The sequence below is a fragment of the Corythoichthys intestinalis genome, chromosome 1 (genome assembly GCF_030265065.1).
Source record: "Corythoichthys intestinalis isolate RoL2023-P3 chromosome 1, ASM3026506v1, whole genome shotgun sequence".
Taxonomy (NCBI): domain Eukaryota; kingdom Metazoa; phylum Chordata; class Actinopteri; order Syngnathiformes; family Syngnathidae; genus Corythoichthys; species Corythoichthys intestinalis.
Genome location: NC_080395.1, coordinates 53,909,970 through 53,937,503, shown reverse-complemented (window position 1 = coordinate 53,937,503; position 27,534 = coordinate 53,909,970). Strand labels below are relative to the sequence as shown.

The window sequence follows — 27,534 nt, the reverse complement described above, 5'->3', positions numbered from 1 at the left end:
TATGTGACAAAGTCGTTTCCTTTCATTTTATGACTCGTTCACCGCATAGTCATTACTGGAAAGTCAAGTTAGCAGCAAGCTAGGTCAGGAACCGGAGGACCGAATCACTGAACGGGAAGTGACAAAACTCAGTCTTTCCCCCCTGCCTGCACGCTGGCTGCTTATTGGCCACACGTGGAAATGAGTGACATACGCCATGATTCTGTTTCCGCTCCCTCCCCTGCCCGCGATGAGGCTGGCGTCTGATTGGTCGTGTGCGATGTCAGAAGACGCTGCCGCTTGCTCAACGCCCTCCCACGCAGCGAACAAGCGCCACCAACTTCATAGAACGAATCAGTGCAGATGGTGATTAGTTCGGTCTCGTTCACCCAAACAATTCGTTCAAAAAGAACGAATCGTTCGCGACCGATACAACACTACTTTATATGCACGAGTGCTACAGGATCTGCCAAAATGAACATGCAGTCTGATTATTATTTTTTTTAAACAATGCAGTCTGATTATTATTTTTTTTAAACAATGCCATCAGATAGACAAAAACATAAAATTATGTGCAAATGCCTGCATCTTCAAATCATGAAAATAATAACAGCCTATATCTTACCAACCTTGTAATCTCGATGGGTCTTGTCTCCATTCCATGTCAGGTAATCTAGGCACATTGTTTGCATCCTGATTAGCGTCTGGCTAATACATGTTAGGTCCAACATAAAATTCCAAGCTCCTCTTCTTCCTCCAACTCTTCAAAAACTTGGATCTCCTCCCTTGCGCTCGATCTATTGCTTATATCGCTGTTTGAATCATTGTTTGAAGGGCTTTGTATGGCGGCCGTATGGAGCGCTGCCATCGATGTTCTCGGTGTGACGTATCACTTCCGGGTTCGTCCCCTTTCAGACTCGAACTTCGGAAACGCGATTATTTTGTCAGATATACAACATATAAATTATTTTTTCATGCTTTATTTGTTGGACAATGTTTAATTACTTTAGTTGTGACTCTATTTGGCATGTTATGAAATTACTTCACATTACAGCTTTAACTACTTGGACATGATCGTGGGAATTGAGAGGAGAACAGACAGGTGTGAGATGAACCTACTGAAAGTTTAACATGTGAAAGTGAAGTTCAGCTGTGGAAGTTATAGTTCATTGTAGGTTCATCTTGAAATTGTATCTACAGCAGAATATCCTTAAATTTTCATGAATTGTGTACTTTTGTGCAATAACCCACTATTAAACAAAACATTTAAATAGAATCGGTGTTTTTCCCCATACCAGAGCTACTTTTTTTTTTGTTTGTTTCATGATGCCAATGTTTTTATTATGGGTATGTCTTTTAAAGTTACTTTATTTTTTAGTGTTTTTTCTTGTTTTCAAGTAACGTTGCTCCAACTGCAAGTATGTTGTATGAGTCGAGCTGTTGTATTGTGTTGTAACAAGTATATCTGCAACTAACACACGTGTCACTACGATACACCAAGTAACAAAGTTTTATCCCTCTCTTTATGAAGAAAAGGCAAAAAACTATTTCGTCAAGGATGCCACTCCCGTTCACCAATCGAAAGATTGCAGTAGGGGCGTGTCGCCTGTTTACTGATGAGGCAACGTAAAATTCCGACTTTCCTGAATGCAGCAAAAGTAAGGAGCGTATCCAGGCTACCATGAAAACGACGCGCATGAGGAATGAATGAAAACACTGGACTACTAGACTCACCGGCGATGGAATAAACTAACCCTTGCCACAGATCGGTGCACATTGGCGTCAACAAGACCAAGTTTAGTCAAAGGTAATATTCAGGATATGTCAACAAAGGCGTACCACTTTGTAAAATACAAGCTGTATGCTAATGGTGGTGTAGCCTGTTCATGTTAGCTGTTTATGTACCACCAGTTGCTTGTTTTGGTCAGGTTTTGAGACTAGTTCGTGCGGTGTACATTCAAGCGTCGGGTTACATAGATCTTTTGCATATATGAGTTATCCGAATTGAATCGTAAAATCGTCGTTAGGTTTGACGGGCTAGCTTGAGCTAACCTGTGCAGTGACAGCATAGAAGATTAACTAAATAAGTGCGCGACTCTTAATTACGCTACAATCTCTTTAGTCAGAGTGAAGGGCTAACGAGCTCATGAAACACAACTTCGTGTCGATTATACTCCCTCGAGTTAACATAACAGTACATGGTAACACTTTGTCAATAGTCTTTTGGAGATAAGGTCTCTTTCCAAAACGTGACAAACTACAATATTCAGAGTGTCAGATAAGTGCCACATTCCAGTTGAGATGGGATTGCAATACCGTTAACTGAACTCCAAATAAAATTATTCAGGTGTATAAACACTCAAAATGAAAAAAGATTATTATAATTATTGCGTCATAGCGCTTTATTATGTTGGTGTTTTGCGTTCTTTTGTAAGTGCGTGTTGAGATATCACGTTATCAAAGTTCAATCATGTATCAACCGACCAGGAAGGTGGAATAATATGTCCTCCGAATTGTTTATCCCATTGACTGTTACAGAACGCCATCGCAGCTGAGAGTGATCCCTCGTTTTTCGCGCTTAATGGGGACCACTACCCACCGCGATAAGTGGAAAAACCGCGAAGTAGCGACCCCCGCCCCCCAATAAATAAATAAATAAATACATACATACATACATACATACATACATAAAAATTTAAACCTGTCCTGTTCAGCTGCTTGGATACAGGAGATTTTTTTTATATGCATAGAAAATTCTGTATATATTTTTTGTGTATACAGTACACTAGTTTGAAACATAAATATGCATAAGATTTATAAAATGTACTCACCACACTGATGATCTTGATGAATGAATAAAAAGCTGCAGAACAATGGCGATGAAGAAGGTAAAGATGAATTATTGAGAAGCTTCTGCAGGAGGTGAGCTGCGCACAAGGAACATCGTGATGGGGAGTTGTGACCGTTGTTTTTTACCATGCCATACCATACCATCATCTTCCGCTTGCTCCGAGGTCGGGTCGCAGGGGCAGCAACTCTCCATCAGGAATGAGGCCATCATACAGCGCTTTGGCTTTTGCCCAAATCATGTTTGTATCGAGACTAACTTTCTTTTCCCGACAGTCAGATATCCACACTGTTAGTGCATTTTCCATTTTTACAATCTTCTTGTTGCGAGGAGTCACAACTTGGTCAGTGTCCATGGAAAACGACATTGAGGCCATCTTACGTATTTTTTTAATGTAGCGAACGGTTGATTTGTTTAGTCCGTAATGGCGTGCAACAGACACATAGCTGTGGCAAACTGTAAGCATGTTCAATAATTGAACTTTATTTTACTTTAACACTGTCATCATTTTTCTTTTTCTTGTTGGGTTCGCTAGAGCATTTAGCAGGTGTAGGATGCTTTGGAGCCATTTTCAACGATGTCACAAGCTCAAGAAGGCGAGCGAGAGCGGTCCCTTTCGATAGCAGCAAGCATATGGCTCTGGCAGCAAGGTTAAAAGTCTCGGCCAATCAGCTTGCGGTATTCCGGAGTGATACTGGCCAGCGAATCAGAGTGGTGGATTTTGAGTTTGGCTGGCTCTCCTTGCTTTCTCGGGAACTGGCAGCTTTTACACCATATTTTCTCAATTACCGTAATTCCCCGAATATAAGGCGCACCCATGTATAACGTGCACCCCAAATTTACTTGTAAAATCTAGGGGAAATTATTGTACCCGTGTATAACTTGCACCCTAATTTTAGCACCAATAAATAGAAGAATACAGGAAAACAGAGCTCGTGTACAGATACAGAAATGTCATTTTACTTACTGGTGAAACACAGCACAAGCATAGCACATTGGTTGTTTAAAACATTACCATAAAATGACAATATGTACGGTAATAATATGATCTGACAACTTCTTCAACTTACCAGAATCCAGGAGAAAACAAAACAGATGTGACTTTTCTTTTAAAGGCTGCTGTATAACTTGCTCGTTTCATCATGATAAATAAATGTTTCATCCATGGATTGATACGGTAAAATAAAAGTGGTGATTTAGGTCTAAAATCAGAAGAGCGCATCGCTGTTGACTAGAATGTAACAACTATTGTTACATTGGATTTGAGTTTCCCGAGGGACAGATATAGTTGACGGACACAGAAAGTCTGTGTTGTGTTACGTTTGTTACGGTCAGAGTTGTGGAGCTGCAATAAACGTTGACTCAAATGAGTTCAAGAAACTAAATTATGTGCTTTATGAAGAGTGAAAAAAGCAGAATTTAACACAGACAAAATCATTCGACCAATCAGAGTGAAGTATTATACCGTGTAGCGAGTTATAACAGAATTCACCGGCGGAACTTATGTTGGCACGTTATATAGTTCCCGGGGGGAGGTATTTTGTTGAGGGAACAGCCGGAAAGATAGTTATATTCCACAGGTTGCATGTGAGACAGACATTGCTACCGTATTTTGTTGCAGCCTAAATATCAATAAAGCAACGCGGATTAGCTCCGTTGTTTGATATTCCGCCTCCGACTCCTTCCCTAGCTCGCCACGACCGAAACAAAATGGTGACGTCACGTACCATAATGGTCGGCAACGGATTGCCGCATACGTTTCTTCAACACAACATGGCCGTGTCAATAAAAAAAAATTGGTCTTTATATATATATATATATATATATATATATATATATATATATATATATATATATATATATAATGTATTTATATATTTGTTCCCATCCCTGTACCCGTTTATAATGCGCACCATGATTTTACAAGTTGATTTTGGGGGGAAAAAAGTGCGCGTTATATTCAAGAAATTACGGTATCTTATTTTTTTGTGTACGTTTTTTTTTTTTTTGACTGAAAAAAATCCGCGATAGACTGAGGGCACGAAATTCGAAGCGCGAAGTAGCGAGGGATCACTGTATAGACCATGAACAGTTCATCAGTAACACAACAGAGGCCCAAATTGAATATAAATAAGTACCAGTCAACCAATGTCAAAACGGTAAAATATACTAGTGAAATATTACAAGTATTAATCAAGTTGCTTGACTGACTAATGTTAAGGCCAGCGGGCACGGGCTCTAAGGGTCTTTTTGCATGTATATTTTGTGTCTGCTTGCATGGACAGCTAATAGCAGCACTGTATATGCATGGAATAATTAGCATCTGGCATAGGCGGAGTTTGACTTTTGTAGGAGAAGGGGCTAAACATGTTGATGAACCCAAAATGCAGTGTCAGCAATAAAATTAACTTCCAATATGTATATATATATATATGTGTGTATATATATACAGTGCCTTGCAAAAGTATTCGGCCCCCTTGAACCTTGCAACCTTTCGCCACATTTCAGGCTTCAAACATAAAGATATAAAATTTTAATTTTTTGTCAAGAATCAACAACAAGTGGGACACAATCGTGAAGCGGAACAAAATTTATTGGATAATTTAAACTTTTTTAACAAATAAAAAACTGAAAAGTGGGGCGTGCAATATTATTCGGCCCCCTTGCGTTAATACTTTGTAGCGCCACCTTTTGCTCCAATTACAGCTGCAAGTCGCTTGGGGTATGTTTCTATGAGTTTTGCACATCGAGAGACTGACATTCTTGCCCATTCTTCCTTGCAAAACAGCTCGAGCTCAGTGAGGTTGGATGGAGAGTGTTTGTGAACAGCAGTCTTCAGCTCTTTCCACAGATTCTCGATTAGATTCAGGTCTGGACTTTGACTTGGCCATTCTAACACCTGGATACGTTTATTTTTTAACCATTCCATTGTAGATTTGGCTTTGTTTTGGATCATTGTCCTGTTGGAAGATAAATCTCCGTCCCAGTCTCAGGTCTTGTGCAGATACCAACAGGTTTTCTTCCAGAATGTTCCTGTATTTGGCTGCATCCATCTTCCCGTCAATTTTAACCATCTTTCCTGTCCCTGCTGAAGAAAAGCAGGCCCAAACCATGATGCTGCCACCACCATGTTTGACAGTGGGGATGGTGCGTTCAGGGTGATGAGCTGTGTTGCTTTTACGCCAAACATATCGTTTTGCATTGTGGCCAAAAAGTTCAATTTTGGTTTCATCTGACCAGAGCACCTTCTTCCACATGTTTGGTGTGTCTCCCAGGTGGCTTGTGGCAAACTTTAAACGAGACTTTTTATGGATATCTTTGAGAAATGGCTTTCTTCTTGCCACTCTTCCATAAAGGCCAGATTTGTGCAGTGTATGACTGATTGTTGTCCTATGGACAGACTCTCCCACCTCAGCTGTAGATCTCTGCAGTTCATCCAGAGTGATCATGGGCCTCTTGGCTGCATCTCTGATCAGTTTTCTCCTTGTTTGGAAGGACGGCCGGGTCTTGGTAGATTTGCAGTGGTCTGATGCTCCTTCCATTTCAATATGATGGCTTGCACAGTGCTCCTTGAGATGTTTAAAGCTTGGGAAATCTTTTTGTATCCAAATCCGGCTTTAAACTTCTCCACAACAGTATCTCGGACCTGCCTGGTGTGTTCCTTGGTTTTAATAATGCTCTCTGCACTTTAAACAGAACCCTGAGACTATCACAGAGCAGGTGCATTTATACGGAGACTTGAGTCGTACATATGTGTGTGTATATGTGTGTGTGTGTGTGTGTATATATATATATATATATATATATATATATATATATATATATAGTCCAGCACATCACAGCAGGGTGTAAGATGCTGGCAGGCAAGGCATACATGGAACGACATAAACAGGTAGCAGTCATAGTGTACAGGAACATCTGTGCCGAGTATGGACTGGAGACCCCGGAGTCAAAGTGGGCGACACCTCCAATGGTGGTCGAGACCAACCGAGCCAAGATCCTGTGGGACTTCCAGATCCAGACAGACAAACTGGTGATGGCCAACCAGCCTGACATAGTGGTGGTGGATAAACATCAGAAGACAGCAGTAGTGATAGATGTAGCAATCCCGAGCGATAGCAACATCAGGGAAAAAATAACACGAAAAGCTGGAGAAATATCAAGGGTTGAAGGAAGAGTTGGAGAAAATGTGGGGAGTGAAGGCAGTAGTGGTGCCAGTAGTGATCGGGACACTAGGGGCAATTCAATTTTTCTTTGTTTGGATCGATTATTTATCATCTAGAATATGGGGGAAAATGTGACAGTGATCTTTCTTTGTTTGGATTGATTATTTATCTAAAATATGGGGGAAAATGTTAGTTAAAAAAAAAACAACAACAATTAAGCGATAGTTATGAAGTAGATAACCGTGACCTGTTTATAGACATTTCTTTCATTGTGACGTCATTTGTATAATAGTTTAAAATATTTCGAGTGAATAATTTTATAAAGTCATTTTTTTAAACTAAATATTAGATATCAATCAATGATTCTAAAATAAAAATGATAGACATTTCGAATAATAAATATAATTACTTACCTTCTTTTTATGGCTGGGTGAAACAAAAGCGGTTGCATGGTGTCTGTAAACTGGGATCTCCAGGGTAAAACAGACAAATTAAAAATAGTTCGGGGGCTTAATGCGCCATGAAACTGCTATGTCAAGATATAGACATAGTGTTTTATCAAACACAACAGTTCTTTTGGCTTAAAATACAGCAGTTTATTTTATAGAGCGGTGCAAGAGCAGAAACTACTTTTTCAGCCTCGTCTGTGTTTTTTGCCATATATATCTTGACACTGTTCGTGTTCAGTGCTCAGTTGTTTTGAAGCTTTTGAAATGTTAGGTTTAAAGAAATTCTAAATATCCATCTTGCCCCCGCAGGTGTAGTTTTGGCCAAGCAAAGCAAAGGACTAAGATCTTAGTCAGATGATCTGTTTGAAAAATAATTTTGACCCATTATGAAATACTTTGTTGGATTCTTGTTCATTTTATTCATTTTTGTTGTCTGTTTTATTGCTTTACAACTTTTATAGACAACATTTTAATGGCTAAGTCTTTATTTTAAAGGGGAAGTTCAGAATTTTTGACATAAGGCAAAATCTTCGAGTTAGCGGGGGTTTAATTAGTCGGTGGAGTTGATTTCAACAAATTCTCTTCAGTTAGTCAGTTATTTGTTAGTTTCAGGGTTGCTGAGTGGCTAAGCTAGCGCGAGTCAACAGTGCCTGCTTAGGTTGCCAATAAAACATGATATTAACAGATCTAATATAGTCAAAATCATTCAAATGCAGACCGTTGTTCGAAATACCCATGTGGTCAAAACAATGTCACTCTAAACTGCCGTAATTCATTTCTTTCTGGAGGACTATTTTTTTAGATGCGTAATGCGACCACAATTAGTAAGTAGTGCTTCAGCCACTCGTGGTCAGACTGCTGGGGAGTCCCTTTCATTCCCACAAAAAAAACAACAACAACAACAACAAAAAAATCAGCGGTGAAAACGCCGATGTGATATCACTCCACCCTGCTTGCCTCGACAGCCTGGTACCTGCAAAGCTGCTGGATGACAAATGTTGTTGTTCTTACTACAATTATTGACATGCAATGCTGGTTGTAATAACTTTATCCTGAAATCATAGTCAACACTATTGATTGCATGGGTCATCGGATATTCTCATGGGTGCATATGTTGTTTGTAATTGGTATGCAAAGCAGGCACCATTGACCCTCGCTAGCTTAGCCAATGCGGAGCCCTGAAACTAACAAATAACTGACAGACTGCACGGAATTTGTTGAAATCAACTCCGCTGACTAATTAAACCCCGGCTAACATGAAGATTAAGCCTTGTGTCAAAAATTCTGAACGTCCCCTTAAAATTAATTTGTAGGAAAGTCAATTAAAGGCAATGACATATTTCGGCCACCCAGGGGCACTGCCCCCTCAATCTCAGTCTATGGCATCCGGGTTGCTCACAAATTCCAGTAAATGTCTTTGCCGGCACACAGCTGGTCACTGCCACGTGCAGGTGGATTTATTCAGTGAACTACCTGTTGGAGCATAGCCAACATCTGCCAGTGCCAGCGTGCATACTCCGCACTGACATTATCCCTTGTAAGAGCTTGTAGTTCGTAATCAGAAGTGAAAACAAATCTAAAAAAAGAAAGCACAGAGGAAGCATAAAGGCGCATAAGAAACAGCCTGCAGAGGAGAGGAAGCCCGCTATTGCTACATGTCAATAAAAAAGAAGGTAAAGACGATCACTAATCGAATCCATTAAAGATGATCCCTAATTGTATCCATACATTAGCACTGTTGACATTACAATCCAGTACAATTTGACTAACTAGAAAATTGAAAACTCTAAATCATTTGTTCACCATAAAATCCCAATCCCAGTATGAGCATGAGGTTGTTAGGAAAGCCATCTTGAGCTGTCATTGACTGCAATATTCATTTAGTCTCCTCACGTTCAGGAGGAAGCCGAAAATACAAAAGTCCCACTCGCCAGACTAACAAACCATTTGAAAATATGTCACACACGTGACACAAGACAAACACAAAGTAATTTTAAACGGTGCATTTCTGCCTTTAAGAAAGAAAGAAAAATATAATCAAGAAAAAAAGTTGGTTACAGTTACTTTTTCAGACCAAGCCGAAGGGAAAAATATGGAATCACTCAATTCTAAGGAAAAAAAGAAGTTAAACATCTACAACAAAAGCACTTAACATACCACTAGTACTTTGTAGTACCACTTCTGGCTTTTATAACAGCTCACAGTATCAGAGACATAGACTTAAAAAATGACAAACAATATACTCTTCATCAATCTGGCTCCAACTTTCTCTGATTGCTCTTGCCTTATCATCTTTGCAGGTTGGAGCCTTTTGTAGACCATTTTTTTCAACTTCCACCACCGATTTTCAATTGGATTGAGTTCTGGACTATTTGCAGCCCATGACATTGAACTTGTGTGTCTGTCTTCAAGTAATGCTTTTGTAGTTTTTGCCTAACAGCAAGATGCCTTCTCCTGAAATAGGATTTTATCATCCCCTTTCAATTGGTGGGACAAAAAAAAGTGTCCAAAATATCAATAGAAACTTCTATTGAAGTTGTGATGACGGTCATCTACCTGACGTTCAGCCCCATATCATCAATGACATTAGTCTGGACATTTGCACATTTTGTTAGGCAGTTGTCTTCATAAATCGCCCCGGAACGGCATCCAACTAAAGTTCCAGCATCATCACCTTGACCAATGGAGATTTGCGATTCATCACTGAATATGACTTTCATTTACAGTCCATGATTGCTTTTTCTTAGCCTATTGTAACCTTGTCTTTTCTGTTTAGGTGTTAATGATGGCTTTTGTTTAGCTTTCCTGTATGTAAATCCCATTTACATATTACATACTCAGTTACTACCCAATTGTGACGGGCTACCGGTTCGCGATGGATTGCCACTGCGCATGTGCGAACTGATTTTTGTGAGCAGTATATACTGCACTGCTGTGTACTGCTCAAAAAGATTAAAGGAACACTTTGTTCCTTTCAATTATGTGAGCAGTATATATATGTGTGCTAGGTTCAATGATAGAAATACAATTTTCTAAATTGGTAGGCAATGTAAGGTAGACCCTGATCCAAGCAACGCATATGTACAAATAAAAACGAAACTAAGACTTTATTTAATAAAAAATCTTAGGCAGGCCCTGATTGTGCGTAATGCATTGCCTCCACTTGAGCCGCGATGCCCCTATAGTGATTAATATGGTAAATTCAGACATTCAAAAACATTATTATCCAACCCACACTTCAGAGCATTGTCAGAATAATTAATTTATATGTCCGAATCTCTCACATTTATCAGCATAAAGTCATTGGAGGAAGTGACGTAGCACAGTCACATGAACAGCCAGTTGCAATTGGGTAGCTGTACTGTGGCTAGGCGTGAAAAGGCTTCTTTTGATTAATGGTGGATTGTAAGCAACTTGCAGGTGCATACCACCGCCAAGTGTACTAGAGAGTGCAGCACCCATGCGCACACCCTTACAATCAATACATCAACTTAGTCATTCAAGAAGTTAAAAAGTGCTTTCCTTATATACAGTGGGGCAAATAAGTATTTAGTCAACCACCAATTGTGCAAGTTCTCCTACTTGAAAAGATTAGAGAGGCCTGTAATTGTCAACATGGGTAAACCTCTACAATGAGAGACAGAATGTGGAAAAAAACAGAAAATCACATTGTTTGATTTTTAAAGAATTTATTTCCAAATTAGAGTGGAAAATAAATATTTGGTCACCTACAAACAAGCAAGATTTCTTGGTGTCAAAGAGGTCTAACTTCTTCTAACGAGGCTCCACTCGTTACCTGTATTAATGGCAGCTGTTTTAACTCATTATCGGTATAAAAGACACCTGTCCACAAACTCAGTCAGTCACACTCCACTATGGCCAAGACCAAAGAGCTGTCGAAGGACACCAGAGAAAAAATTGTAGACCTGCACCAGGCTGGGAAGACTGAATCTGCAATAGGGAAAACGCTTGGTGTAAAGAAATCAACTGTGGGAGTAATTATTAGAAAATGGAAGACATACAAGACCACTGATAATCTCCCTCGATCTGGGGCTCCATGCAAGATCTCACCCCGTGGCGTCAAAATGATAACAAGAACGGAGAGCAAAAATCCCATTAAAGTCCATGTTGCCCAATGACAGCCCCAAAAACATCACTGCTCTAGAGGAGATCTGGATGGAGGAATGGGCCAAAATACCAGCAACAGTGTGTGAAAAGCTTGTGAAGAGGTGCAGAAAACGTTTGGCCTCCATTATTGCCAACAAAGGGTACATAACAAAGTATTGAGATGAACTTTTGGTATTGACCAAATACTTCTTTTCCAATATGATTTGCAAATAAATTCTTTGAAAATCAAACAATGTGATTTTCAGGGTTTTTTTTTTTTTTTTTTGCAGTCCACATTCTGTCTCTTATGGTTGAGGTTTACCCATGTTGACAATTACAGGCCTCTTTAATATTTTCAAGTGGTAGAACTTGCACAATTAGTGGTTGACTAAATACTTATTTGCCCCACTGTACCTAACAGTGCCTTCATTTTCCCTCACCCTATTTGTTTTGTTCATTAAATTTTCCTTCGTGAACATGTAAAATGTGTGACATTAATGATGCCACCTAATTTTAGCCATTGAGGTTTTCAAAATGTGCCGCAAAACAACACAGTTAACAATAAATTAAGGTGATAAAGTACTTCAGTGTTCAGACAAAGTGATGCTCCTTTGTTTTAGAGGGGGTAATAGTGGACCGTTGGTGCCAATGGGGCTGTTTGACAAGTTGGCAGGATGGCTGGGCTTCAAGAAAGAGGTGAACGTGCTCTGTCTTGGCCTCGACAACAGTGGGAAAACCACTATCATCAACAAACTCAAGCCGTCCAATGTAAGTCCTACAGTTTCTGTTTGTGGGAATAAATCTCTGTGACCTATTCAATATACATTGTGTAGTTTATTCAGATATACATTACAGTACTACTACATACATTCATGTACAGTGGTATGAAAAAGGTATGAAAATATCGATCAGGACTAATCTTGGCCCATTCTTCTCCACAAAACTGCTGTGTACAGTTAGATTCCTGGGATGTCTGTCATGAATCACTGTCTTTAGGTCATGCCAAAGCATCTCAATGGGGTTCAAGTCTGGACTTTGACTTGGCCACTCCAGAACGTGTAGTTTGTTCTCCTGAAACCATTCTGATGTTGATTTACGTCTGTGTTTTGGATCATTGTCTTGTTGCAGCATCCATCCTCTTTTTAGCTTCAACTGTCTGACAGACGGCCTCAGGTTTTCCTGCAAAACATCCTGATAAACCTTTGAATTCATTCTTCCATTAATGATTGCAAGTTGTCCAGACCCTGGGGTAGCAAAACAGCCCCAAATCATGATGCTACCTCCACCATGCTTCACGGTGGAGATGAGGTGTTGATGTTGGTGAGCTGTTCCATTTTTCCTCCACACATGGCGTTGTGTGTTAATCCCAAACAATTCAACTTTGGTTTCATCAGTCCGAAAAATATTTTGCCAAAACTTCTGTGGAGTGTCCAAGTGCCTTTTTGCGAACATTAAACTAGCAACAATGTCTTTTTTTTCTAAAAAGCAGTGGCTTCCTCTGTGGAGTCCTCCCATGAACACCATTTATGGCCATAGATTTACATATAGTTGATTTGTGCACAGAGATATTGGACTGTACCAGTGATTTCTGTAAGTCTTTAGCAGACACTCTAGGGTTCTTCTTTACCTCTCTGAGGATTCTGTGCTGAATTGTTGGTGTCATCTTTGGTGGACGGCCACTCCTTGGGAGCGAAGCAACAGTGCCAAACTCTTTCCATTTGTAGACAGCTTCTCTGACTGTTGATTGATGAACATCCAGACTTTTAGAGATGGTTTTGTATCCTTTCCCAGCTTTATACAAATCAACAATCCTTGATCACAGGTCTTCGGATAAGTCTTTTGACCGAGCCATGATGCACATCAAACAATGTTTCTCATCAAGAAAATTCTTAACAGGTGTGTGTTTTATAGTGGGCAGGGCATCTTTAAACCACTCATCAGTGATTGGGCACACACCTGGCTTAAATTGGTTGGTAAAAAAATTGTTTCAATTGCTCTCTAAGTCTACTTAGGCAGAGGGTTCACTTACTTACACATACAGCCAGACTCATAGTTTTTTTCCCAGGGCCATCTGTGTTCTCAACACTGGACTGCACTAATAGTTTCATGATGCTGCTACAGTGCCCTCCATAATTATTGGCGCCCCTGGTTAAGATGTGTTTTTTAGCTTCTAATATATATTTTTAAAATTCAAATAATATGGGACCTTACTGAAAAAAAAGAGAAAAATCCAACCTTCAATACAAGTGCATTTATTCAGTGGGGAAAAAATCCGACATAAAGAAATAATTATTTGACATCAAATAATGTGTGTCACAATTATTAGCACCTCTGGTGTTAATACTTTGTACAATCCCCTATTGCCAACAAAACAAGGTCTGGGGACTGACATGGCCATGGGAGGAGCTTGATTTTGTGTCTGGTGAACCATTTCTGTGTAGATTTGGCCATATATGTTTAGGGTCATTGTCTTGCTGAAAGACCCAGTGACGACCCATCTTCAGCTTTCGGGCAGAGGGCAACAGATTTTGATTTAAAATGTCCTGGTATTTTAAAGCATTCATGATGCCATGCACCCTAACAAGGTTCCCAGGGCCTTTGGAAGCAAAACAGCCCCACAGTATCACTGACCCACCCCCATACTTCACAGTGGGTATGAGATGCTTTTCAGCATGCGCATCTTTCGTGGCACGCCAGACCCACTTAGAGTGTTTGGTTCCAAAAAGCTCAATCTTGGTCTCATCTGACCAAAGCACACGGTCCCAGTTGAAGCCTGGGACCGTGTGCTTTGCCCGAAAACTGAAGATGGGTCGTCACTGGGTCTTTCAGCAAGACAATGACCCTAAACATATGGCCAAATCTACACAGAAATGGTTCACCAGACACAGAATCAAGCTCCTCCCATGGCCATCTCAGTCCGCAGACCTCAACCCCATTGAAAACCTGTGGGGTGAGCTGAAGAGGAGAGTACAGAGGAGAGGACCCAGACCTTGTTTTGTTGGCAAAAGGAGGTTGTACAAAGTATTAACACAAGGGGTGCTAATAATTAGCGCACACATTATTTGATGTCAAATAATTATTTCTTTATGTGGGATTTTTTCCCCACTGAATAAATGCACTTGTATTGAAGGTTGGATTTTTTTCTCTTTTTTTTTTTCCATTAAGGTCCCATATTATTTGAATTAAAAATATATATATATATATTAGAAGCTAAAAAACACATCTTAACCAGGGGTGCCAATAATTATGGAGGGCACTGTATGTAGCGACTTTTGCAGAATAATTTACTTATTGTCTATTATTTAGTAGTATGTTTAAGTTGTGTGTTATTTTACTGTCCTGTGTTATGTGGGTGTTTTATGGTACCACAGAGTAGCTTTTCCAATTTTGTTGTTTGCTCGGCTTGCAATTACTATAAAGGAATTGAATTATTTTACCTCCTTCTGTCATTGTTTGCATGCTATCCTCATTAAAATATGAAAACCTATAAATGTTTGGGTGGGTTTGGTTTAAATGTTTGGGTGGGTTTGGTTTAAGCAGACACTGTTTTTACATCTGTGTGATTTTGACAAAGATCAGATCACATTTGATGGTGATTTTATGCAGAAATGTGAGAAATTCCAAAAGGTCCGTTCAGATACTTTTTCATACCACTGTACAGCAATATGGAGGACCACAGCTGCCAAAATTAAAAATAGATAAATAAAAGCAAAAATATGTTTGTATTTATTTAAAATTGTTGTATCTGATTTCTTATTTTTGCATTTAAATTTGGTTTTATTTTGTCTTTTATTGATTTTTTTATTTTTCATTTTGGCAGCTTTGGTCCTCCGTACTTAAAAACATTTATTAAAATATACTGTACATATAAGGTTTTTTTTTTGTTTGTTTGTTTTTGTTTTGGATTTTTTTTTTTTTAATTTGGGGGGGTCCCCCCCACTAACCTAAAAAAACGAGGGATCACTGTATAGTTTCCCCTAGTTGATTACTATCACATTTCAAATGTTTAACTTGCAGGCTCAGACACAGGACATCGTCCCAACTATTGGTTTCAGCATAGAGAAGTTCAAGACATCCAGGTAGGTTTTCATCATAATACAGTAGTAACATTAGTGTATTTAATAAAACTTGGATTAACCCACAACACCCCCGCCCACCACCCCTTTGTCTTTGGGCAGTCTTTCTTTCACAGTGTTTGACATGTCAGGCCAAGGAAGATACAGAAACCTGTGGGAGCACTATTACAAGTCAGTAGGTCACAGAAACACAGAATTGTTCTTATTTTAATAATGTGTTCATTAATATTGCACAAATTGTTGTGGTTTATAGGGAGGGCCAGGCTGTTATATTTGTCGTTGATAGTGCGGATAAACTAAGGATGGTTGTGGCCAAAGAAGAACTGGAGACGTTATTAAATCACCCCGGTAAAAAAAAAAGATTTTTTTTTTTTTGTAACCTTATTGCAAGGGTCAAAATAATTATTTCTGCTATAAAGGTACCTTCTGTTGTTGTGGATTCGTGTTATATCTTTATTTGTGGTCAATTTTTTGACATTCACCCTCATCTTTTCTGTTATTTGTCAGATTCTTACACAATGTGCTTCATTTGATTGTATCCAGACCAAAGCCATATCTCGGACATTCCGCATCAACTGTACACAGCCGTTTCACACAGTCATCGATTTTGATGAAATTTAGTGTGACGGTTGTCCCGATTGGGGGGAAAAAAAAAAAAGAAAAACACTTGCCGTGCTTTAAGAGCCATCATGTGACCTCGAAACTTCAAATTTCTATATGTCGAACTCAATAGAATTGGTACCAAATTACTCAGCTCGACTTGCTTTTTTTTGCGTAATAATAACAAACAAATGTAACAATGCTTTACAACGCATTTCAGGTAAACTACTTTTTTACGATGACCTATGATCCCAACCGGGCAGAAGTACATACTGTAAACCTAAAAGAACGGGATCTCAGTGAGAAGATTCTGGTAAATAATCTCAAATCTGATTATCTACTGCACTGTACTGTGTAGTGACCAACAAATTTATATGACATTTTTGTCTTAATTTCATGAGGCTCACAAACATTTTTTGGGGCTCTTATGGGGATTTCTGGAAATTTGCTAATGAAATGAATTTTTTTTGCTCTATCATCAAATGATAGAGCAAGTTGAGCTGAGTAGTTTGGTCCCAGTTTCATCGAGATCTGAACACTGTGGGGCTGAGTTACAGGCTTTTGAAGTTTCGAGGTAAGCTGGTAGTCCTCGAAATTAGAGGGCCCATAAAAATTTGCAGTGATTTTTTTTTTTTTTTTTTTCCCGAAACACAACCGTGACATCAAATTTCACTCAAATCGGTGACTTTGTCACAAAATTGCCAAAAAGTATGTACACTTGACATGGAATGACTCATTTGTCATATTTCATACGTCTCTATTGAGTTCAATTTATTTTCCTGTAAATTTATTTTTCAATTTTTCGTTTTTAAAACTATTAAAAACAAAGTTGTCTAAAAAAACTCATTTCATTACTCTCAAGCTCTCATTCTGTCTTGCAACAGATATTAAACATAGGCGAATTCCCATCCTGTTCTTGGCTAACAAGATGGATGTCAGAGATGCTCTGTCTTCAGTTAAAGTCTCACAGATGCTCTGCTTGGACAATATCAAGGACAAACCTTGGCACATCTGGTATGACCATGCATCTACTTAAACTCCAATCTGCTGTGAAATCTTACTTCCATTTGTAAACATGCAGTAGTAACGTGCTCTCGTTAGCGTTGAGTAGGAAATTAAATAGAGCAATTTATGTACTACTATATATTTAAAATTGTTTAAAATTATAATTTTTAGGAACAAGGAGTGAGCTCGTATGCAAAGCTTACAATGATTTGTATGTTGATAACATGTTTTTTTGGAAAATATGTGGAATATTTAGATGTAGTATTATTGTATAAAACATTAATATTGATGTTTCTGTTTCAGTGCTACTGATGCGCTAAAAGGAGATGGTTTACAGGAGGGAGTGGAATGGTTACAAGGTAAACTCTGTCATGTGTGCATCCAAAATTCAGCAAAATGTTAAATTATCTTTTCTGTTTGTTTGCTTTTAACGTGTTATTTTCAGATCAAATCAAATCGATGAGAACGTGAAACATCTTTTGCAGAAGAAGGTACCAACAACATTTCGGAGACATTTGTGGTTTTATTTGAAATCTGAGTACATGTTTTTATCTTCTACTATCTGTGATGACAGGAAAACAGCCAGAATGATTATCTGGGGAAAAATATTCCTTTGAAAATGCATTGTTTTGCTTTTGGATCCAGGCAGGTGATGGGTGGTCTAGTTTACCATTTAATCACATCAGTATAGCGTTCACAAACTATACATTGCGTGCTTTTGCAACAATATTCTTGCAAAATGATCATCTCAACCACAAACATCACTCTGATGGTTGAAAAAATCGAGATGGGTAATTCTCTGAAGATTACTTTGTTAGTAGAGAATTTTAATATGGAATAGATATATTTTATTTCATTGGTGGCACAAAACTATAGTAAGAATGAACCACCAGCAATATCACATATTGTGCCAATATAATTTCTTCTTGCACAAGCTTTGCATAATTAGTCATTATTTACCTACAATCCTAATTCAATTGACGTTGGGACGTTAGATAAAAACAAAGTTTTATCATTCTGAAAATTAAATATCTTGTTTATACAGTGTATCCAATAAAATAGACATTGAATATGATTTGCAAATCATAGAACTCTGATTTTATTTGTTTAACACAATGTCCTAACTTCATTGGAATTGAGGTTGTAACTCCATGACTGCAGTGATATTAAAATTTTCTGTCATAGATGAGTTTTCTTCCTCTCGCCTTCATATTGCTACGGAGTCTAAACAATGTTTTTTCTTTACTATTTTGTGTACTGTCTAATCTTATCCTGGTAGTTATCTTGGTATTCAAATCCATGTCTTTCATACGTTTACCATTTTTCTTACAGTGGGCCACTGGGTTTCCGTTTTCATGATTTTTATATACACTTCTTGGTTAAATATAAATTGTGCACATCTTGCTGTTGTTCAATTTTGAATGTCTTTTTAACACTAGATTGTTCGACAATGATTGGTCAAAAATGTGCTGCATAGACTGAGGAAAATAGTTTTAGTCATCAGTTTTGTTTAATTGACAAAGTTCAGGCTGTTTTATTTAGCAGGACAAACGAAGATGCTTGTGGCAAAGCCATCATTTATTGCAGCTAATACATGTGCAGCTTTCTTTTAATGTTTTTGTTACTTTTACTTTTTTTTTTTTTCTTTTTTTTTTTTTTTTTTTTTGTGAAACTTATGAAACAAACATTCTTTTTGGTGTTACTGAGCATGGAACTTCCTGTCATCCATAGGTTTGACTCAAGGAGTAAGGGTGACTAGTAAGAAAATACAACAAGCATTTATTCATACAAATTCAGAACTAAAAAAAAACCAAGGTATAATTAAAAAATATTCACAAACCATCTAAATAAAAAATATAACTGAGTTTTAACAGTCCCTTCACAGCCTTTTGTTGTTGTGAATCAGTGTCCGTTCTTCAATTCAGTGTATGTGTGTACTGCCCGGGTAGTGTGACGGTGTACTGTGTGTTGAAGGTGAGCTTATCTGCTTTCGGGGTGACTCTTCAAAAGTTGGTCGAAGTTGCAGAAAAATGGTATTCTTAAATCTCGCCTTGTATCATGCCGAATCCTGGCTTGATTTAACGTTGTCTCTTAATGGAGATCCAGCAATTAAAAAAAAAAAATTTTTTTTTTAAATCAGTATCGAGAACTTTGATTAATTTTCAACCACCCAATAATGTAAGGCATTGCATTTCTCTTTTCCCATACCTATCAAGTGTAACTTACAATACTGGTCAAAATACGTTGTTTTTAACATTAAACGATTTGTTTAAGAATTGTAGCATATAGATAATATACTTTACAGAAATGCATCAACATACAACAATAACATTTGCATGTGCAAAAATAACATCTTTGTACATGTCCAATTTCCTCTGATTGGTTTTTAGACAGAGAAAAGACACAATATCTTTTTAACTCAACTCTAGAGGAAAATGCGTCTATCATATAACCGTTAATATAGTAGCAACTCACCAGAGTCTTGTATCACACAGAATAACTCAATTTTATTTTTTGTTTAGGTCTCAGGCACGTAAAAGTTAAACAAGTAATTATTTTTCGAAACTATTACCAGTTTTTCTTTGCTCTTTTCCATTAGCTCGATTATAGCATATGGCGGAAAACACTCAGGTGACTTGAAGTTCCGCTCTGAGGCCCCGAATTTGGCCAAATTTCAAAATTGTCCTATATGCATGTGTGATGCATCATTGGAAAACTTAAAATCTCAATTTTCTTGGGGAAGAAAAATTTTAAACAGGACGGCATTTTTAAAGAAAACATTTTTTTTTAAAACAGAAAAACCCTAACTGGAGGTGAGAGCATGAGAGAGCATAATTAAAGACACCATGATTTTAATGAGATATTATCGCGTACTTACCTCTTTTCGATCCAAAAACTCCATGTAGCATGTATTACCGAGTGTCAAGACACAGCTGTGAATGGCCACAGCTGGATTTTTGGGGGATTTTATGGGTGAAACATGGTAATATAACAAGGGTCGCGATGCAGAATTCGCAGACCTCAAGGAGTGATTAATATTTTCTTTTCCATATATTTACCCTTTTAAACGTTTTTTCCCCCGTTTTTTTCTTTGTTTGGATCAATTATTTTTCATCTAAAATATTGGGGAAAATGCAACAGTAAAAAAAAAAAAAGAAAAATACAATTAAGCGATAGTTATGAGGCAGATATCCGTTGAAAGTTTAAAATATGCAAGTGAATAATTTTTTTAAGTAGGTTTTTTTTTTTTTTTTTTTTTAAGCTAAATATTAGTCATCAATAAATGATTCTAAGCTAAAAATGACAGACATTTCGTATAATAAATATAAATACTTGTTTTTATGGCTTGGTTGAAACTAAAGCGGTTGCGCGACGTCTGTAAACGGGGGTCTCCAGGGTAAAACGGACGAATTAAAAATAGTTCGGGGGCTTAATGCACCATGAATCTTCTGTGTCAGCATATAGACATATTGTTCTATCAAACACAACATTTTTTTTAGCTTAAAATACAGCAGTTGATTTGAAAGAGGGGTGCAAGAGCAGAAACTGCTTTTTCACCCTCGTCTTTATTTTCCTCCATATTCATATTCATTCCCCATTGCAAAGCTCATATGACTTCAGTGTAATACACGCTCACATAGTGCCATCTAGTGGACATTTTAACTCGCAACAGTCATCTAAAATACAGTTCTTAACAAAAGCCCTGATGTGTATTTGTAAGTGTTACACTTACTGTACATGTTTTTCACTTTTAAAATGTATTGTAAAATGTCAATAAGGAATCTGTAACCTTTATTCACAGGATCAGTTGTTGCAGTACAAAATTCTGTACACATGCTGTTTATAACACTTCGTGGATTTAACGACTGACAGAGCAAACTGTTTGTAAAATTACATATTTCTACTTTGTAAATTATCACCCAAAAAAAAAAAAAAAACGTCCAAGCACAATGTTAGCATATGATTTGTGAATGATCTTGAATGTGTATATTCTTAAGATGCATGTATTTTTATGTCACTGTAAATGGTTATAAAAAATAAACCGCATGTTAGGGCGTGGGAAGATTTTAAACGGTTTCTTCCTGTTTCTCATTAATTTGGTAATGTGTGCGTGCGTATCTTGTCTCTGGCTCTTGCTCACTCTTCCATCCAACAGCTATGCCAGCAACAGCTGCTCATTAAATATCCATATGGGCTCTGAACTCTTAAACACAGACTTTCAACTGGTTTGATTTATGTTGGCTCTAAGGGTTGCCTTTTTTAAAATAATCAACAAAAATTATACACATTTTGTTAAATTTGCTTTGCAGTCTATTAAACATGCATCAGATTATGGTTGTTGTATCTTGCATTTTCCTATATTTTGTCAAAATGCTGGACAAGGGGTATACTGGATCACATTTTTAATTTAATCCCTTCATTGTAATAGTATGAATTTAAATTGTTTATTTTTTCATGTAAGTATTACTGGAAGGTTTTAACTCAATATACAGCACTTTAAAACTAACATAAGCTGGATACAAAGTGCATGAAAGCAAGAGTTAAAAAAGTACAAAAATCAATAAAACGTAAGTAAATAAGGGGGGGGGGGACTAAACAAACACTAAAACAAACGTCTCATGGTCTGTTGAATCTGTTAAATGTAAGTTTTATGTTATTTTAAATTTTTTTTTTTTTTTTAATTATTTATTTTACACTGCACTAGCAATATAAAGACATTGCGTTTTATGTGAATTTTGTCGCTGTCCCAAGTACTGAACCATTTAGTGCTCTGCCAGCAGAGGGCAGTGCGCATGCTAAAAATGTTAAATGAATTTGCCTTCCTTATTTTTAAATTACGATTATAAGCAAAGGTATGGCTTTTGTCTGTTTACATCTGTCCTTAACAGCATCCGTGTGATGGCCAGGAAGAAACTCAAATATGTCATTTGACGGCTCCTCGATGCTCTACAGGAGTCCTGGTAATTGGGAGCCTGTCAGCTCTGACTCGACTATGGTGAATTACATGTGTAGGACGCCATTAGCAGATCCTTCTAGTTGATGTCCTTACTGTATATCCTGAATTTAAGAAGTAACCATGGTCCTCTGTACGGTACTTTGACCAAGCTTTCCTAACAGGGCATTTTGCTCCAGAATCCTTTTAATAGTCTTGATGTTTCTTAGCATTCAACACAGGTGCAAGACATGTGCTGTATTCAGTTGGGAAAAAATGTTTGTAACATTTAGAATGAAAAAGCCGCAAATATAACTCAAATGCCTTTAAACCTTTTTGAATGTATGAAAGTATTGATGAAATGAATATTGACGGGCCATTTACGAAACTAAAAACTGCTCATTAATGTTCACGCCACAAAAAATGTGAAAATGCTAGAAGTCTCTTCAGAAAATGTTTAACCATAGCAATTCCCTCAAAGGCTTGTGCAATAAATTAATAAGGGTACCAGCATTTGTATTTGGTGGGTTTTAATAGTGGGTTTTTAAATTAACTCTGTTGACCACAAAGTAAAACAATACCTTATTTTTTTTGGTTCATGCCACGTAGTTGAATCCAAGAACTGTATCAAACATTTACAGTCAAAATGGTACACTGAAAAAAGTAAAACAATGATGTTTTTCGTTTAAAGTCTTTTTTCCCATTGGAGTGATTAAAAAATACTCAATCTATAGATTTGATTTGGGATTAGGTTAAAAAAAAAAATCTATTTAAAGGGCAACTGAAGACCTTTCCGGATTTTGGTGTAATTTTATGAATATAAACTTTGGAGGAGTTCGTCAAAACAACCATGACATTATCAACACGTAATTGTAAGGATAATTTGCGTTTGTTTTAGTTTTTTTGCACTCCGTTAATGGTCCCTTCGCAAACCCGGAAGTGTAACGTAGGCAACAGAAGACTACCCACAGCTAGCATAGCAGCAACAACGATGTCAGTGATATTTCCACCAAAGGTAACCATTCAGGATCGCTCTTTCGTGACGCTACCGATGGCAAAGGCTCCCAGGAAAGATGAATTACAATTAATCCCTACATGTTTGAACCTGAGGCGTCAGATGACGGCGATTTACTTGACACAGCAGATGGCGTCATGACGCCAATTGACAGCTCGACACTTCACGAACGGGAGAGTGAGTGGAAAGTCCAGAATCGTGATTTTTTTATTAGAGAGAATGCGATTACATGGTTGTATATTTTTCCATGCTCTACACATAGTTAAAACTGGATATTAGGTAATGGGACAGCTCCTACCAATCTAAATATGATAAAGCTAGCCCAAATGTGGCTAAATGAATGATGTTATTGATATTTCAAAATAAATGACAAAACCATTTTATTTTCCAGGTGTTGCTGTAAACCGTCAAGTAATTACCCTTCCAAGAGTATGCCTGTGTCATCAGGAGATCCCAGACGTGAGAGCCAAACTTCAGGAGGCTGAAGAACTGACAGGAGCATGAATTACATTAACAAAATAAAACCATAAATTGTTAACAACATTGACACATTTTGTTGACTGTTTAATGTATTCTAAGGTATATAATATATTGTAATTATATTACATTCTGAAAAAAATATTCAACAGGCCACAATAATAAATGATACCAGATTTATGTTGAATCAGCATTAGCTTTCGTTGTCAGATTGTGACACAACATATGTTATATTAAGCACACAATGGCACACATCAAAGAGCATAATTTTAGTAAGCAACACAAAGTTAGGATAGCAATGGACTAGCGCAACATTGAAAAATGATAATGGCAGTGGGAAATATGTATTTACTCTTTTCTGTAGCATGAAGTGTTCTCTATACAAAGATAATGCATTATCATTAAAATATGAAGGTAACTAGATTTTTCCTTTAAAAAATGTGCACTGTATATATGACTAGTTTATGATTTCATGTCATCAAAATTTGCTACATTTATTTCTCCTAAGTCATCGTCATCTGATGTCGCAGACGGAAGAAATTCAGCATCTGGCAGGCCTCATAGGATCTCTTCCGTCGTCATCGCTGGACACCACATCACTTGGGTCATCATATGACTCGACCCACTCTCTCTTGATTTTGGGAAATTGGGTGGCAACTGACTTGCAACACTTTTTTCATCGTGTTGAGGGTTTCCGCCACTTATTTTTTTATGTTTGGCTTCCTGGAGAAAAAAAAAATCACAGCAGCATGAAAATATTGGATGAATCCTAATGTTAATATGTAATGTAATAATTTCATGGTGATCAAATAATAATGCCCCAGTCATAGCAGCATCTATTTGATGCTATTGTTCCCTCTTCAAATAGGCAGACCTTGATGTTGAAGTATAAAAAAAGACAACGAGCCAAGGACCTATTTAGTGTTGGGGACATTTGAATTTACATAACACCTATTGATATAGTAATAAAATCACATGAGTAGACGACATGTCAGCCAACCTATCTACTTATGAGAGGCCAACAGCAAAAAAAAAAAAAAAAATGCCGCACTTCAACAAACAGGCAGTAGGAGTCCCCCTCGTTTATCAAAAAAAGCCATTAATGTTCTACTTACGTCTTTGTAAAACCAAGGTTGCATTGTTGTAGGTTTTCAAAGCTGTCAATGCTGAAAAGATGAAAACAATGAGCCGATTGGGGACCTGTATGCATGCTAACAAAAACGGTCCAAACCTTTGCAGGAGAAGTTTTTTTTGGACCACTCCTCGAGTCTCGAGTCTTCCTGTGAGTAATTCATCACTACACATCGAGATGGCATGACGAATCCCGCGAGTAAAACCCAGAAAATGTTTGCAATATATGGCGAGGATAGCGTGGTGCTATATTTCCGTGTTTAGAGTGGTGGTGAGGCTTCCTGGAAGTTACGTCATGAGGTAGGGGTCGGCAGGACGGCGCGTCCCTCGTTGCTATGGTGTTGCTATGGCCATAACTCAAAAACTACGCGGTCAATTATTTATTTATTTATTTATTTTTATGTGACTTTTTGAGAGAGCGAATGACGCATTTAATACAATTCAACTGAGTAAAACACTTAAGAGCGAAATCTGAAAAGCTCTTCAGTTGCCCTTTAAAATGATAGCAAGGGACCAAACTGATTTTTTAGTTTTGATCAACTCATTTTTTGGTATGACTCGCACATGAGCATTCTATTCAAAATGATAAATCCAAGCATGTCTGACCTCAACAGACAATATATTCACACACATCTGGATTAAACAGTTTGTCCAATAATGTAAGACAAGACAACAACAAAACAATAAGACAAACAATAATGTAAGACAGGAAACGACGATGTCTTGTGTTCTTTATGTTTTAACATTCCTCCTACAACACTTTCAAAATATACATTAATCAGCTACAAGTTATATATTTCAGAGTTTGCATCAGGTGTATCAGCTTTTCCACTGCAATTTCTCTAGTGGAGTCTTCATTGCTTCAACAATGGCATAAGCATTTACATGAATTGTCTTGAGCAAATTCTCTTTTTAATAGTCCTTTGTGAGTGCATGCATCAGGTTCATTCAACAACAAATGCAATGAAAAGGAATTAACTATCTCTCAAAATATAGCAGCCCAGTGAATGAGTGGTTAGCAGGCCTTAAAAGTGTGAGATCAAGGGTGCACTCTCTGTGTAAAGTTTGCATGTTCCCCCATGCCTATGTGTAGGTTTTCTCTGGGTACTCTGTTTCCTCCCACATCCCCAAAACATGCATCGTGCGCTGATTAGACACTCCAAATTCTCCAGGGTATATTGTGCGAAATTTTGTTCATGTATATTTGTGCTGTCATAGGCAGGAAACCAGGTAAATGTGTACCCTGCCTTATGCCTTTAGTAAGCTGCATACGCAGCATCCTAATGACCCTCGTAAGGATAAGGATAATTGTGATTGATTGCCACCACCACTCCTTTTTTTTTTTCTCGTTTGTTTTGTTTTCAAATGAGCCAATGTTACACTTTTTGTGTATACAAACCTCACCTTTCAGTGTGTTGTAATGGAACTCCATACAATTTTTATTTACTGTAGTCAAATTTCTTTGCAGAAGTGATGTGGGGTTGGACAAAATAATAGAAAAATATCAACAAAAACTAATTTAATATGGTGTAGGTCCGCCTTTTGCAGCAATTACAACTTCAATTCTCCAAGGTATTGAATCATACAACTTGTGAATTGTTTCCAAAGGAATTTTAAGCCATTCTTCAAATAGAATACCCTTTAGAGACAATGCCTGTGGAAATCGACGTCTTAATTGAATCTCTAAAAGTTACCATACATGCTCAATAATGTTGAGGTTTGGGGAGTGTGCTGGCCATACGACATGTTCAACCTCATTGGAATGTTCCTCATACCGGTTTTGAACAATTATGTTCAATGATTATGATGCCAAAATGTTAAGTTTTTCCACTATTTTGTCCAACCCCTGTATATTGACATACTGCAGCCTAATCTTTGATACCCTTAGATTGTACCATAATGAAATAATACCTTCTTGCGAAGAAAGTATTTAAAGTATTCAACTTTGGTGTGTACAGACCTATACGACAGTGCTCTGTCAGATAATGCGACAAGCACCCCTCCCCCCATTCTCACACAAAAATAAACAAATGCAGTGAGTCATCTAATTGGCCTCGTGAAATTAATGTGAGAAGAAAAACACTCAATTCGCTGACCTGTCCCCAAAAAAAGTGTCAATATCTACTTTATATTTTGGTAAGTATTCCAATGGTTCTGTTAAAACTGACATATACTGCTCAAAAAATGGTACCCTGACTGCTATTAGGTATTGGGATGAAATCCTTGGACTCATTGTCTTAAGCTACGCTTGTGCAGTGGGACCTGTATTTCTCTTGGTCCACGACAATGCCTAACTTCATGTGGCTGTAGTATGCAACAGTTCCTGAAGGAAGAAGGGATTGATAACATTGACTGGCCCCCACGTTCGCCTGACCTAAATCCAGTAGAACACCTCTGGGACATTGTGTTTAGGTCCATCTGGCAAAGCCAGGTTGCTCCTCAGACTGTCCAGGAGCTCAGTAATTCCCTGGTCCAGATCTGGGAGGAGATTCCCTATAGGACACCTTCCGTTGTCTCATTAGGAGCATGCCCAGGCGTTGCAGGGAGGTCATCCAGGCAGGCACGTGGAGATCACATACACTACTGTGCCTCATTTTGACTTGTTTATAGATGAACGTTGAATCAACCTGTAGTGTGTTTTTCCACTTTCATTTTGAGTATAACTCCAAATCCAGACCTCCATGGGTTGATACATTTGATTTTCATTGATAATTTTTGTGTGATTTTGTTGTCAGCACAATCAACTAT

General features: G+C 37.8%; 1 protein-coding gene across 4 annotated transcripts; it reads left to right on the top strand.

The window, feature by feature from the left end:
* Positions 1 to 1,567: 1,567 nt before the first annotated feature.
* Positions 1,568 to 24,273, top strand: arl6 (ADP-ribosylation factor-like 6). Of its 4 annotated transcripts, none has more exons than XM_057854537.1 (9): positions 1,568 to 1,786; positions 12,170 to 12,317; positions 15,567 to 15,628; positions 15,728 to 15,796; positions 15,879 to 15,973; positions 17,110 to 17,239; positions 17,534 to 17,589; positions 17,676 to 17,721; positions 23,570 to 24,273. In XM_057854537.1, exons 2-8 carry the CDS (start codon positions 12,198 to 12,200, stop codon positions 17,699 to 17,701), a joined length of 558 nt encoding a protein of 185 aa, XP_057710520.1. In that variant the 5' UTR covers positions 1,568 to 1,786; positions 12,170 to 12,197; the 3' UTR covers positions 17,702 to 17,721; positions 23,570 to 24,273. The 4 variants fall into 4 exon arrangements, with proteins under 4 accessions (XP_057710520.1, XP_057710510.1, XP_057710500.1 ...); XM_057854527.1 differs by lacking the exon at positions 23,570 to 24,273 and adding an exon at positions 22,120 to 22,506; XM_057854517.1 differs by lacking the exon at positions 23,570 to 24,273 and adding an exon at positions 18,962 to 20,391.
* Positions 24,274 to 27,534: the final 3,261 nt, after the last annotated feature.